This window comes from Pelophylax lessonae, assembly GCF_965119305.1.
Source record: "Pelophylax lessonae genome assembly, chromosome: 10".
Taxonomy (NCBI): Eukaryota; Metazoa; Chordata; class Amphibia; order Anura; family Ranidae; genus Pelophylax; species Pelophylax lessonae.
In genome coordinates this window covers 183459683-183474963 of record NC_138777.1, presented here as the reverse complement: position 1 = coordinate 183474963, position 15281 = coordinate 183459683, and the positions used below count along the sequence as shown (strand labels likewise).

General features: G+C 46.6%; 1 protein-coding gene across 1 annotated transcript in view; it reads left to right on the top strand.

Moving 5' to 3' along the window:
- Positions 1–15014, top strand: part of RSPRY1 (ring finger and SPRY domain containing 1) — a 58481-nt gene extending 43467 nt beyond the window's left edge. The window contains exons 13-14 of the mRNA XM_082270131.1: positions 6221–6325; positions 14019–15014. Of these exons, the coding sequence (XP_082126257.1) occupies positions 6221–6325; positions 14019–14115 (202 nt within the window). The 3' untranslated portion in view covers positions 14116–15014. The remainder of the gene's footprint in view (positions 1–6220; positions 6326–14018) is intronic.
- The last annotated feature ends 267 nt before the right edge of the window (positions 15015–15281 follow it).

Below are 15281 nucleotides of genomic sequence, written 5' to 3'. Positions count from 1 at the left end.
GTACCCCAGGTACCAACCACGAGCCCATACCCAGGGCCATCTCTGCAACCAAATGGGGCACATACAGAAAGACTGTCCCCGAAATCGGCCTCGTCGGCCCTGGCCGAATCAGGGCTACACACCAGCACCTCGAGCCGCTGTACACTGTTACCAAGCAGCCCCTGCATTACAACCCTCCACAGCAATCCAAATGGAGGAACCCCTGGGCACCCTACACGAGGTTAACCCCATCCAAGCGGCATCGGACAATCGACAAAACCACCGACAAGCTGTTCACCTGGAGGGGAGACAACTAGAAGGGTTACGTGACTCTGGGGCTACCATCACGTTGGTCCGGAATCGCCTTATTGCATCCAGACAACTCACTGGGGATTCTGTAGCTGTGCGAGTAGCTGGGGGAGCCATTTTCAAAGTTCCCACTGCGAAAGTACACCTGAATTGGGGAGCTGGGTCAGGGAATGTGGAGGTGGGCATGATGCAGGATTTACCCGCAGATGTCATTTTGGGCAACTACCTGGGGGAGCGGACTTCGGCTTTTGTGCCCCAATCTACCATCCACGAAGCTTATTCGGTTGTTACCCGGCAGCAGGCTCGCACCACAGGACCACTACTACCACAGACGGGGCGAAACTCCTCCAAACACCAGATACCCGTCCCGCAGTGGGGTACAGTGCCACAGGTGCAAGCAGTTTGGGCACTATCGACGAGACTGTACCCAGAGCAGGAACCAAGCAGCACGGACAACAGTCCCCTACTATCCCACAGAGGTTTCCCCAGTCGTACCCAGGTTCAAACACACCGAGGAGCAATGGGGTACCCTTCATGAAGCTAACCCGATGCAAGCCGCTACGGAGTACCAACAGCATCATCTACAATCGGTCCAGTTAAATGGAATGCCCGCTCAAGGTCTCCGAGACACGGGAGCCACTCTCACCTTGGTCAAGCGACACCTGGTTCCAGATGCCGCCCGAACCGGAGGCTCAGCAGTGGTACAGATGGCAGGGGGAGCAGTACACCGACTACCCACTGCGAGGGTCCACTTGAATTGGGGTGCCGGGTCAGGTCTGATTGATGTGGGGTTGATACGGGAGCTCCCCACCGACATCTTACTGGGGAACCATCTAGGCCAGTTGCCCTCAGCGATCCTGCCAGTCCAGAGCCCCGGCCAATATCCCGGAGACCTAATGGCCTTCTGAGGTCCAGACGCTTCCATGTTTGGATTAAGAACAGTATTGAGCCCGGTTGTTGCGCTGGAGTTTGGTGTTACAACCTTATGACTTTACTATTCACTACCGCCCCGGAAAACAGAATGGCCATGCTGACGGGTTATCGCGACAAACTGAACTGGAAAAATGATCTGTGAGTACTCCCCGGACATCCCCAAGCCGATCTGTTATGGATCAGACTGTGTATGCTGGCTTGGTTCTGGGGGAGCATTGTGGCAAACACAGCCACTGTATATTGTCCTTCGTATATGCATTATGTTTATTGCATGTGTATACCTTTTAAGAACCAAGTGTTTGGAGTGTGGTTTATGTGGAGAGAGTGAGAACTCTTTCACTTGGGACTATCATATGTCTCGGCAGTGTCCCTCAGGAGATGGGTGGGGGTTTGTTATTGTTAAATACCTGCCTTCTATTGTCCTATTGTCTCTCTCTGGCAGAGTAAGGTATTATGGGATGTTCAGCTTTTGTGTGTGGAATGTCTCCAAGAGGGAGGGGTTTTGGCTGAGTGTAGATCCCTGTGTTTTTCAAAAAACAAGGCAGTCTAGTTTTGACCTCCAAGCCATGTGTCGTCTGGTTATTGGAGGGTTGGGAATATTATACGCTACCAGGATTATTGTATGCTATGCCTGACTACCAGTGGAGATATCGTGGATCATACTGCTACTCCGCTACAGTACCTTCCTGCCACAGTCTAGGAAAAGGAAGTCGCAGACGGTGCCCCCCTTCTCAGCCCATAGAAAATTATTTTGTGCTCCTGGGATGGAGAATAAGGGAAATAGATTTTTCAAATCTTCTCCAGGAGGTTCCAAGCAACCTTGGTCTGGTAAGCCTAGAGCTGGCTTTTCCGGATCCGCAGATAAGATCCCTTCACATTACTGGTGTGGGAGGACATCTTGGCTGGTTTCTGGCCCACGTTGACCTTTTCGAGAGTTTCAAGGGGATCCATGAAATTTTTTCTTTTGGGGGTAACCAGAAAAGGGGGCAAAGTTCGTCCATGTCGGTGTAATTTAGGCCCGGAGTACCCTTGTGCTATATAATTCCTGCAAAGGTTCAGGTGACATCCAAACTACCTAAGGTCCCTCTATCCCTGTCCAAGAAATTGAATTGCCGAAGCCTGGTTCTGACCAGGGCAGTCCTTCCTCTGGACAGACTTCGGGAATCACAGGCCGTGATTCACCAGCTGCTGACACAGACAGTTCTCTTTCCCGATTTGCATACAGGTTGTGGTTCTGGTGGTAATCAGGCCCCTTCAGCAGGTTCAGCTCCACAGGAGGTTCTTGGCGAGGTCACTGATTCCTCTGACAGATGCCATAGGCGTCCTAGGGGCATGGAAAGGCCAGTATTATCCTCTGCTTAGCTTCTTCTGCGGTTCCTACGGGGAATCAAGGGCGAGGCTCTTCCACTCATTCTGGTGACCATAAACATCCCTTGGGGGCTACCTCTCATAGAGGACCAGTTATTCCAACGGCTGATCTACCATCCTGCTTTACAGTCGCTGGATTTAATGGTTTAACTATTGAAATGGTCCCTGTCCATCACTGCTGCCCAAAGTTGTCTGAGTTCTATTTGAATGAGGACATTGCGTTGCCTTCCTTGTGTCCCAAGCCAGCTCATCCTAAGGATTTTGCATTGCATACCTTGGATGTGGTTCGGGCGATTCGGATGTATCTGGCAGCTACGGAGTCCTTTTGGAGGTCAGACTCGCTCTTTGTGGTTACACAAGGAAAGGGCTAACCGCTACTTCAGCTACCATCTCTAGATGGATCAGACAGATGGTGACTCAGGCCTATTCTATTAAAGGTCATGTTCCTCCTTTCCCCGTCACAGCACATTCTACTCGGGCACTGAATACTACCTGGGCCTTCCATCATCAAGCGTCAATATCTCAAGTTTGCAAGGAGGCCACAAGTTCTACAAGGTTGAGCGCTGTGTCCGCCGAGCGAAAGAGAAAATGGAATTTTTTACTCATCGTAAAATGTATTTCTCTGAGTTAATGGATAGACACAGCACCCACCACTCAAAGGAGTTTTGATACTTCTAACATTACTTGCTACTAATCTGAACCTAGAGCAGAGGGGGGGTTGTATACCAGCTGAGGACGGCCCATGGGCATAGCCAATTGTTTTTTGTTCTGCCTTGTCCTACTCACAGGCAATATAATCCAGTAGCTATGATTTATGGAGCTCTGTGTCCGCCGATTAACTCAGAGAAATTGATTTTACGGTGAGTAAAAAATCCCCATTTTATTTTCGGCCGATTTGTTTTATGCTACCTATGTTTGGTAAAAAAAATCGCAAAAAGCGTATTTTGATTGGTTTGCGCAAAAGTTATCGCGTTTACTAACAAAGGGAAAGATTTTTTTAACGCGTAATGGCAGCGATTTTTTTTTTTTTTTTTTTGCGGTACTGCGACATTGCGGCGGATAGATCGGACCCTTGACTGACATTTTTGACACTTTTGGGGTTACCAGTGACATTTCTACAGTAATCCGTGCTATATATATATATGCACTGTAACTGTAAAAATACACTGGCAGTAAAGGGGTTAACTTTTTTTGAAAGGGAGGGGCTATGTGTGTTCCTAGGGGCGTGCTTTCTACTGTGATTGGCTGTGGCTTCAGATGTATGAAGAGTGATCAACGGTTCTACATAGTAGAACCGTATGATCATCCTTCATACACAGGGGAGAATGACAGGCAGCTTGTTTACACAAGCTGCCTGACTTTCTCCCTCTCCCCCGCCGATCGCAGAGTGACCGGCGGACATCGGGTCCGCCGGTCACATGCGCGGGGGGGTCCGTGACCACGCCTCCGGGGGCGCGCGCTCGCTCCCTAGACCCTCACAAGCTAGTGACGTAGCCCTATGTCACTTTGCCTGTGAGGGGCTGACTGCCGACGTAGATCGGCGTTAGGCAGTCGGCAAGTGGTTAATTCTGTCTTTTTTTTTTTTTTTTTTTTTTTCATTTTATATAATGAAAAAAATAAAAAACCCAGGGGTGCTCAAATACCACTAAAAGCTCTTTTTGGATGAAAAAAATGACATTTATTTTGTGTACATCGTTGCATGACCACGCAATTACCAGTTAAAGTAGCGCAGTGCTGAATAGCAAAAAAATGCTCTGGTCATGAAGGGGGTAAAACCTCCTGTAGCTCAAGTAGGTCATTAACAGACTTTATGAAGGGGGGGGGGGGCATGATCAAGCCAGGAAATAATAGACAATGCTATACAAAGGATATTTAGTGGGGAGCAAAAACCATCTTGGAGCATCATTGCCTCCTAATTTCTTCCCATGATTCCAGTTCAGCAACTGTGTATTTCGATGCTACCTTGGAGTTCAGCGTTAAAGTGCCATCAAAAGTCAGTTTTTGTTTGTTTTGAAAGTAGGGAAGAGTTGGATCATTGCTGTCATCGTTCTCACGCAGTTTTCCCTGGTGTCATAGAGAGAGAAATGATGAGAAATCAACAATTTCACAGCTGCTATTGAAACAGGAGGGGGGAGGAAATCTTCTAGTGGGGGAACCCTTTGCAACGGAGGAATTCACACTCTTTGAAGAGATTTCCTTTCACTGCGATTTTGGTGTGATAAAAAGTTTTTCTAAGGGCAGGTGAGGGATCTGGTGTCCTATACCCCAGATCTCTCCATAAAAATACTTTTTTTTTTTTTTTTTTTTACAATATTTAAGTGCCCCTGGCCCCCCATGTTCACGCGCAGGCTCAGGCAAACACATGCGCACACACACAAACAGTGACCGTCCCACATATGCTCTAGATTGTAAGCTCTAACGAGCAGGGCCCTCTAAATCCTCCTGTATTGAATTGAATTGTATTGTAACTGTATTGTCTTTCCTCCTATTGTAAAGCGCTGCGCAAACTGTCGGCGCTATACAAGTCCTGTATTATAATAATAATAATAATAATAATAATAATAATAATAATAATATGCGCGGTATCATTGCGTACATCAGTTAATGAGCAGTAATTCTAGCACCAGTCCTCTGTAAATCTAAAGTGGTAACCTATGGATAGTAAAATTTGTTTGTCACCGTTGCGTGCGCAATTTTAAAGCCTGACATGTTTGGTATCTGTTTACACTGCATAACATCCTCTTTTATATTTTGCCAACTATTTATGTTTTTGTTGTTTTTTTTTTTTTTCTTTTTTTTTTTTTTTCCCTGCCCCCAAAAAATTGCATTTAAAAAAACCACTGCACAAATACCACGTGGCATAAAAAATTGCAACACCCAACAATTTATTCTTTAGGGCCTCTGCTTTAAAAAAATATGTTTGGGGGCCCTAACAAATTTTCTAGCAAAAAAATGATTTTTGAATGTTAACAAGTGTCTCAAAAGGCCTGGTCTTTAAGTGGTTAAAACAGCAATTTCTGGCTAGAGGCATATTTTCATGTTGGTCAAATGTAAGAATTGTTTAACTTGTATAACATTAGAGCTCTTTCACACTGAGGCGCTGAAAAAAAAAAAAAATACCTGAAAAGCTCAAATATACCTATTCCCATTGAAATCCATAAATGCTTTCACACTGGGGCGATGAAAAAAAGCAGCATCTTTGGAGCATGTTTGGAGGGCTAAAAAAAAGTGCCTCAAACGCCCCTCTCCATTGAAATGAATGGGAAGCACTTCAAAAGCGCTGAAAAGTGCCTCAAAATGGTTCTTGAAGCAGTTTTTAAGTCGCGTATCTATAAAAGAAAAAGCGCACCGCTAACGCCAGAAAAGTGCTGCAAAAGGGCTACAAAAGCGCTCAGTTTTTTGGGCAGTTTTCCAGCGTCTCAGTGTAAAAAGGCTCTCGGATTTTCTTTTTGTTGTAATAGTTTCTTTAGGATTTTTGTTTTTACAGTTTTATGTTTGTGTCTACTGAACTATTCTATGTATTTTCCAAGTAATTTGTGTAAACTAGAATTAGGCACACGTACAACAAATAGAAGGTGATGATCTATTTTTTTAATTATTATTATTTATTTATTTTTTCCTGTTTCTATAGACATAGACGCCTAGCGTTGTTAAAACAAGTCAGCATCCGAGACAACTGCTGTACATTATGCTGTGATGAGGTAGCAGACACAGAATTAAAGCCTTGTGGCCACAGGTAAGTTACTACTGGGTTTCGTTTATTTTGTCTTGTATAAAAGTACACTATATGGACAAAAGTTTGTAGATACCTGCTATGTGAGCTTGTTGAGTCTTCCAATTCTAAATTCATGGCCTCCACTCTTCTGGTATGGGTTTTCTTAAGATTATGGAGTGGGTCTGTGCTAATGTGTAGCCATTTAGTAAAAAAAAAAGCATTTTATGAGGTCAGGTTTTGATGCTGGATGAAAGGACATGACTCTCAATCGGCATACCAATTTTTCTCTATCGTTCATCGACAGATGCATCTCCTTATCTTCATGACTTCATGACTCATAGGGTTATGCTCCTCCTTCTCAGAATAGGCACTAGGCAGGAAAACAACGTAACCGCCTATAGGGGCTGTCCTTGCAGACATAACCCCTCAGACTCTTCTATCATCAAACAGTTTTGTTCTGCCTAGTGTTAGGAATAGGGCCTAGCTCCCTGCTGGGTTATTGTCCAGAACTAGGCCTCGCCACGACAGTGCCCCGATGGATGGGGATGAACCTGCGAGTGGACAGTCTCGCTGGACGCATCGACCTGGAACGCCCTGAGTCGCAGCTTCCCCTTGGCTAACAGCACCCCCATCCCGGGTGGGAGGTGATCAGTTTCGGAGTGGCGCCCACCTGGTACCGTGGTATGGTGAGTAAAATTGCCCCCCCCCCCCCAAACACCCTTGGCGGTCGCGGGGCAAGCTTGGGACTCTCCCTGGGATGGTCGGACCTCTGGGGCTCCCTCGGTTCCTTGGCACCCCGGAGGACAAATCTGGTGTACCCCTTGGCATTCTCCTACCCCTAGCAGGTTTTACCTTGGGGGGGGGGGGGGGGTGTAATATTGCTGCCGTTATGGTGCTTTTTTGAGGGGGGATGGATTGTCCTGGGTGGGTCCCTGGCTAGGAACCTTTTAGATGCCTATTGTTCTGGGACCCCTTTTGGGAGTCCTGGAGACCGCGTGGTGCGCTGTGGGGGCTCCCATTTTGCTGTGGTTCATGATCTCTGTGTTCCTATTAGTTTGCATGGGCAGCCATTTTCTATACTTCCCCATTGAGAATGTATGAGCGGTCATTTTCTTGAGGTCCGTCGGATGGACAGGCATGCGGCATGGCTTATGATAGAGGCAGAGCTTCTTCCTGTGGAGACAGTGTTGGTTTCGTTTTTTTACACTGATCAGGCTGGATGCTTCTCTGTGGTCCGGTAACTTTCCTGGGTTTTCCTGTGGGTTTTTTCCTCTTCTGCTCTGCTATTATTACATAATAATCGGGGATTGTGAATCCGCAGTAATAACGGTGGGACCACGTTTTTTGCTGTCTTAAAGGGTCTTTAAGCAATGGAGTCCCAGGATAAAAATTCACCTGCAGACCCCCCTGGAAGCGTCTGCGGGACCCTCCAGTTCAGTCACAGCCAGAAATTGCAGTTTTTCTGCAAAGCCTAATGTCAAAAGTGGATTTTGTCATTTATGGTACTGCCAGCTGCAAATGCCCTCCGCCCTCACCTCCATCGGCAGGGTCTTCGGATTCTGATTCAAATATGGTTGCCGCAGACGCAGACCACCTTGAAGGGTCGGTGTCTTCATATTCTGACGGTGAAGAGGACCTGTCCTCATCAGCCGCTGCGCAGGAACGCGCGTTGGTGGAATTCCTGATAGTTTGTACAGGAAACCCTAAAATTGGCTGATGAACCTACGGCGTCAGATACGCAGGTGTATTTTGGCTCCCGCAAATCCCATAAATCAGGCAAGGTATTCCCTTGTCCAGAATTGTTTCATACTATTGTGGATGAACAATGGCAACGCATTAAGCACATGTTGGTGGTGCCTAAGCGATTTGCACGCCGTTATCCTTTTGCGGAGGCGGTGTCCAATAGGTGGACTGTACCACTGAAAGTGGATTCTCCGGTGGCCAGGTTGAATAAAGTGACTCTGGTACTGGTGGAAGAGTCTCCAACCTTTCCGGATACCGTGAATAGACTGGTGGAATCCTTGTCCCGCCATTTACATGTGGCAGCAGGTCACATGTTAAAGGCTACCTTTTGTGAATGTCTTAGTAGCGCAGACTGCTACTGAATGAGTGAAGTTACTGAAAAGTAACTTGGAAACGGCACGGTTTCCCCCTGCATGCTGGAACTAATAGACCAGTTGACCCAAGCCTTGGTGTTCATGTGTGATACGTCCTTGGACTCAGCTTTGTTGGTGGCTAGGACGTCAGTAGTGGGGATTGCTATTAGTGCATGGTATGGCTCAAATGCTGGTCGGCTGACCAGGCTTTTAAGAAGGCTGTGACTGATCTGCCTTTTACAGGGGAGAGGCTTTTTGGATCCTCCCCTGGACGAGTCGATCAAAGGTATCACGGGGGGTAAGAGCACTAATCTGCCTCAATCCTGTAAGGGCAAGGCGACGCGTACTAGTTGGGGGGCCTTCCTATACTGCTCATAATTGTATTTTTCCTGCCTCCGGGTCACAAGAAAAAGGTAAACCGTTTAGGTCTTCTGGGGGTTTCAAGAAGCCATGGTCTGGAGAATTCAAGTACGGCCAATCTGGACCGGCAGACAAGTCCTCAGCTGCATAAAGGGGCGCCCTCACCCGAGTCTGGGTTTGGGGGACATCTTCGATTCTTTCAGAAACCCTGGACCTCCTTGATTCAGGACAAATGTGTTCACAAACTGATCAGATTAGGAGACCAGATCAAATTCCGGTCTCGTCCGTCGGACAGGTTCTTCCCGTCCAATCTTCAATTATACCCAGTCCAGTTAAGGGACTTGTGAGTGGCGGTACAGGACTTGCTGTCGCAAGGAGTGGTTGTGCCGGTTACTGCTACATTTTCAGTTTTTTTTTTTTTTTTTCAAACCTATTCACCGTGCCCAGAAAAGAAGGCCAGGTGCATCCCATCCTGGATCTCAAGACCCTGAACCGCTTTGTGCAGGTACAGAGGTTTCAGATGGAGCCCATCGGCATGTTGGTAGCGTCTCTGCATCAGGGAGATTTCTTAGCCTCCATGGATATCAAGGACGCATATCTACACATCCCAATCTACGCTGGACACCAGCGGTTTCTTCACTTTGCGGTAGCAGAGGAGCAATATCAATTTGTGGCGTTAACCTTTGGTCTCCCCTCCTCTCCGAGTGTTTACCAAGGTACTAGCAACGATATTAGCACTGCTGCGCCGGTAGGGGGTTGCGGTACTGGGGTATCTGGACAAGCGGACTCTCATTCAGCCTTGTTGGGGGATCTGAAGATCACAGTCAGTACTCTGCAGGAGTTCAGTTGGAACATCAATTTCAAGAAATCCGCGCTGACTCAGGTTCTGAGACTGGATTATCTGGGCTTGACTCTGGATTCAGCCTTAGCGAGGGTTTTTCTTCCCCCGGACAAGCTGCAAAAGTTGCAGGAGGCGATTCGGTTGTTTTTTGACAACAATCTGTCTCCTCTATGATTTTGCATGCGAGCCTTGGGTCTGATGGTATCGTCCTTCGAGGCGGTTCCGTTTGCTCAGTTTCATACAAGGCCTTTGCAAAGGGAGATTCTTGTAAAATGGAACAAGGATCCAAAGTCCTTGGATTCTTTGATTGGGTTGAGCCACAACACCAAATCTGCTCTGTTGTGGTGGATTCAGTCTCAAGCACTGTGCCAGGGCAAGTCCTTCCTTCCGTTGTTTTAGACAGTGGTAATCACGGACGCCAGCCTGTTGGGCTGATGTGGGTTGCTGGGGAAGCTCTATGCCCAGGGTACCTGGACGATGGAAGAGTCAAAACTTCCGATAAATGTTTTGGAGCTCAGAGTGATTAAAGCTTTGTCTGAGTCCTTGAACGAGTCATCTGCAAGGTTGTCCGGTTCGGATTCAATCGGACAACGCCACAGCTGTGGCTTGCATCAATCACCAGGAGGGCACCAAGAGTGTCTTGGTGGCCAAGGAGGTGGCTGAGATTCTGGCCTGGGCGGAAAGCTTTGTTCCAGCCCTCTCTGCTGTACACATTCTAGGTGTGGAAAACTGGCAGGCGGATTACTTGAGTCGTCAAGTGTTGGATCAAGGGGGAGTGGTCCCACTGGTGGCTCCTTGGGGTCGGTATCGGCTGATTTCATGCATTCCCCCATTGAAACTCCTGCCGAGGCTTCTGTGAGAGATAGAGGTGGAAAACATTCCGGTCTTTCTGGTGGTTCCAGACTGGCCTCGCCGGTCTTGGTATGCAGACCTGATAAGGCTGGTCGCCGATACCCCTTGGAGACTTCCCCTCAGGGAAGATCTGTCTCAAGGTCTGATCTTCCATCCTGCTTTACAATCGCTGGCTTTAATGGCATGGCTGTTGAAAGTCAGGTGTTGAGGGATAGGGGTCTTTCTGACTCTGTGATTCCTACACTCTTGAAGGCTAGGAAGTCAACTTCCAGGAAGATCTACCATCGTACGTGGAAATCGTACATTTCATGGTATGAACCACTGAAGGTGCACCCTTGCTTGTTTTCGATCGATCGCTAGGGTTTTGGCCTTTTTGCAGAAAGGGGTTGAACAGCGGTTGGCTTTGGGTACTATCAAAGGCCAAGTTTCGGCTTTGGCTATATATTTTCAACGCCCGTTAGCCATGCATGTCCTTATCTGGACTTTTATCCAGGGAATGCGCCATATGGCTCCTCCGAGGCGATCCCAGGTTACCTCCGTGGGATCTAAATCTGGTGTTATCTGTTCTTTTAAAAGCCTCCTTTTGAAAAAAATTGGGAGATTTCGCTGCTTTCTTTTGTCTCCTTCTTGGTGGCGATCACTTCTGCCCACAGGGTATCTGAATTGGCGGCGTTGTCTTGCCACTCACCTTATCTGGTGGTACACAGGGATAAGGTGGTACTTCAACCTAATCAGTAGTTCCTTTCTAAGGTGGTTTCTGATTTTCATCTGAATATAGACATTGTGTTGCCTTCACTTTGCCCTAAACCACAGCATTCTAAGGAGTATGCCTTGCATTCTTTGGATGTGGTTCGGGCGATCAGGGTTTATTTAGAGACCGCTGAGTCCTTTAGAAAATCAGACGCTTTTTTTGTCCTTACTGGTGGACCTCGTAAGGGATTGGCTGCGTCTGCTGCGACCATTTCCAGATGGATCAGGCAGACGGTACAGGCCTATTCACTGAGGGGTCAGGTTCCTCCTTTCCCAGTGAAGGCTCATTCTACAAGAGCGCTGAGTGCCTCTTGGGCTTTTCGCCATCAGGCGTCGGTGCTGCAAGTTTGCAAGGCATCAACTTTGGTCGTCTGCATACATTCACGAAATTCTACACGGTAGATGTGTTGGCATCCGCGGATGCTTCTTTTGGCTGCAAGGTTTTGCCGGCTGCAGTTTAAAAGAACTCGGTTTAGTTTCTTTTTGAGGGTTCAATTTTTTCCGGGTGAGCTCCAGTTGTTCCTGGTTGAGCTCCATGTTAACTGGTTGGCTAAGTTTAGCCATTGGGGACTTTTTGGTTTCGTTTCTGCGTTATTTCCCACACCTTGTGATTATACTGCTTTGGGACATGCCTATGAGTCCTGAAGATAAGGGGCTGCGTCTGTCATTTGAACGATATAGAAAACTGGATTTTTGTAAGAACTTACCGTAACATCCTTTTCTCTGAAGTTCATCGACAGACGCAGCACCCGCCCCTCTACTTCTGCGATATGGGGTCTTTTGTCTTCTAAACACTGCTTGCAACTAAACTGTTTGTTTGATGATAGCAGAGTCTGAGGGTTTATGCCTGCAGGGACAGCCTCCATGGGCGTGGTTACGTTTTTTTTTTTTTTCCTGCCTAGTGCCTATTCCTAGGAGGAGCATAACCTTATGAGTCATGACGATAAGGAGCTGCGTCTGTCAATGAACTTCAGAGAAAAGGATTTTACAGTAAGTTCTTACAAAAATCAATTTTTTTTTTTCAAAGGTGTTCAATAGAATAGAGGTCAAAGCTCTGTGCAGACCACTTGAATTTCTCAACACCACTCATCAAAATGTTTTTTATTGATCTGGCTTTGTGCACCTTAAAGCGGAGTTCAACCCAAAAGTTGAAGTTTTGCTTTAAGGACTCCTTTCCCCCTCCCTGCCTACAATCGTCTGGGACATGTCCTAGGTCCCAGAAGATTGCCAGGCCATTGAGGAGGCGCAGCACGACTCGCGCCCCAGCTGTGAACCCGCAAGCGGTCACAGCCGGGTGCCCACATTTGTGATGCCGGGGGGAGGCGAAGGAGAGAACTGAGGGTTCAGGCGGCCACATTGCTGGACTGGAACAGGGGAGTGTGTGTGTTTGTTAAAAGTCAGCAGCTACACTTTTTTGTAGCTGCTGATTTGTAATAAAAAAAAAAAAATGACTGGAACTCCGCTTTAATAATTTTGGAGGGGTGTACACATTATGTTGGCCATAGTTAGTTATATGTAAGGGGTGTCCAACGAGCAGGGGAAAAAAATTCCTTCCTGATTCCCCCCCCCTCCGAGAGGCAATCCGGTTTTCCCTGGATCAACTTTACCTATAAATGTTGGTACTCATTTATATAATGTACATTTAGGAAATAATCCAGGCCTTTGCTTTAAAAAAAAAAAAAAAAAATCTACTGAGCTGGCTAGAACCACCTCTGGAGGGAGTTTATTCCACATTTTCATAGCTCTTACTGTGAAGAAGCCTTTCCATATTTGGAGATTAAATCTTTTTTTCCTCCTAGATGTAAAATCCACACGAAATCCACAATATTAGACCCCTTATGTATTTGTACATGTTGATCATATCCCCCTGTAATCTCCGCTTCTTAAGAGAGAATAAATTCATAACTGAGCTATTCCATACCTCTTATCAGTTTGGTTGCAAGTATAGCAGCTGCAGTGCTCGGCTTGGACAAGCCAGGCCCATAAATGTTTGGAGGAATGCTGGGGATGCCATGTTTGCAGCAGCAGCCATGGCCCCAGGCACATCCGGAGGGATGCCGGGACTGCCCTGTTTGCAAAAGCAGTAGCAGCAGTAAATGCAGACTCCCAGCCATCTCCAGGCTGATTAATGCCTCATGGCTGGCTCTAGGGGGTTGCTGGGGAGGCTGTGCCCCCGACCCCCCCTTCCCATATTTCAGTTGCGCTCCCCGCCCAAACCCTCCCTCTACCTCCCCACACAGCACATAGTTCAAATCTGATCGTTGACTTGTGATCTGCTCGACTTTTTCTGCTAATCCGCTATCCTTAAGCTGGGTGTACACACTGAGTATTTTTTCTTTCAACCCAGCAGGATGAACGAACAAAACCTGACAGATTGCCGTACTAACACAAGCAATGTTAGTGCGGCACTTTCCCCCCCTGTGCTAGTGTGTTCTGACAGGAGGAATGCCCACCACCCTCCAGAACACACTGGCAGCCATTGGCCTCGAGCACTGATCGGCTGCTGGTCGGCTGCTGGTTTTCCAGTATGTCCATTAGAAGCTGGTTGTGAGACTAGTGTACTCTTTCCTTAATACTGTACACAAAAGGGAAGTATAACGTGTGCTTCGTGTACCCAGCATTTGAGCCATACAGATCATCACTTCAGGTCAAGGCAGATATACAACCTTTAGGTAAACATCTTCCTGTAATTGATCAGGATGACTGTGGTTCTATGGCTACCCAGACACAGGGGGGCACACATGAAAGGTCCACTAGTAATATTTTCTGTATGGTGGATATGTAACTAATATATTTCTTCTGCTTGTCTCCGCAGTGATCTTTGCATGGAATGTGCTCTACAGCTGGAGACCTGTCCACTCTGCCGACAGGAAATAAAAACACGCGTCCGTCAGATTTCTCACATATCATGACAGCTGTGGAGTAAACACAGGAAGATTTTCTTGGCTCTTTTACTGACATCGTTTACAAAGGAAATCTTGCATCTGTTTTATATCTGCTTCATTTGACGGAAATGGCCATATTTTATTGGACTGGGTAAACAAGGAGCAGCCCCGTCTGCCATCTTGGAAACTATTGGGAAGCCATGGAATGAGACACTTCGCCTACATTTTGACTTGACTTGGGTTTTATGCGAAGGACACCGATTGTCCCTTAGGGTACTTGTAGCTTAGGGGCATAATTTCCTGTATGTCCCACGCCCTTTTTTTCTTATTTTTGGCAGTAACTCCACCCAGTTTCAGGAAACCACACCCAGTGGTTGCAGTAAATATACCTTGCCTCAAGACACCTAAAATGTTTTTTTGGCACTGTTTTCCTCCTTTCATTTCTGGAAAAGGGTTTGCACTATAGTAATGCATCAATGTATTTGCAAAAACTGTAACTTATTGTATTATACTGCAAAGTGTCTATTTTTGCCAGACAAAATACAGTATATGACCAATGTTTTCTATTCACGTGGCATTCTGCTGGTCAGTAGTTTCTGCTTAAAAACTGTGGATTGCAGGATAATTGTGACAAGTAAATCCAATCTCTAGGGCTTAATTTATATTCCAAAGAACATTTGGTTAAACTACGCAAATAATGCAGTATACAGATGTAACTGTACAGGTTTTTGTAATGTGTGTACAGCAGTGATGTACAGAATTGAAAAGTTTTTTTTCACTATTTATGATTTAATATAAGCAGGCTTGCCTCTAATGATATGATCCGTTTTAGGAGGGATGAACAGAAACCCTCTTTTCACTCTATAGGTGTGATGTGTTTGGTTGTACAAGATGGCCCTCAATTGCTTCCATCTGCACATGCAGCAGTAGTCTGACTATGCACTTCAGTGCACAACAATGTACAGTGGAGGTGTATTACACAGCTGTGCTAAGCTGTGTTCACAATACAGGTGATGGGGACTATTCAGCACATGCTAACCCTTGTCAGATCTGGAGTGTTGCATCTGGTGTATGCAGATTCATACAGCTCTATACGGGCTGTGATCTGTTTCCTGGTGCATCATGTGTTTTGATACAGCATTAACATTTTTTTACATGATGTAGCCATAATGTAAACAATAGCAATGCATCTG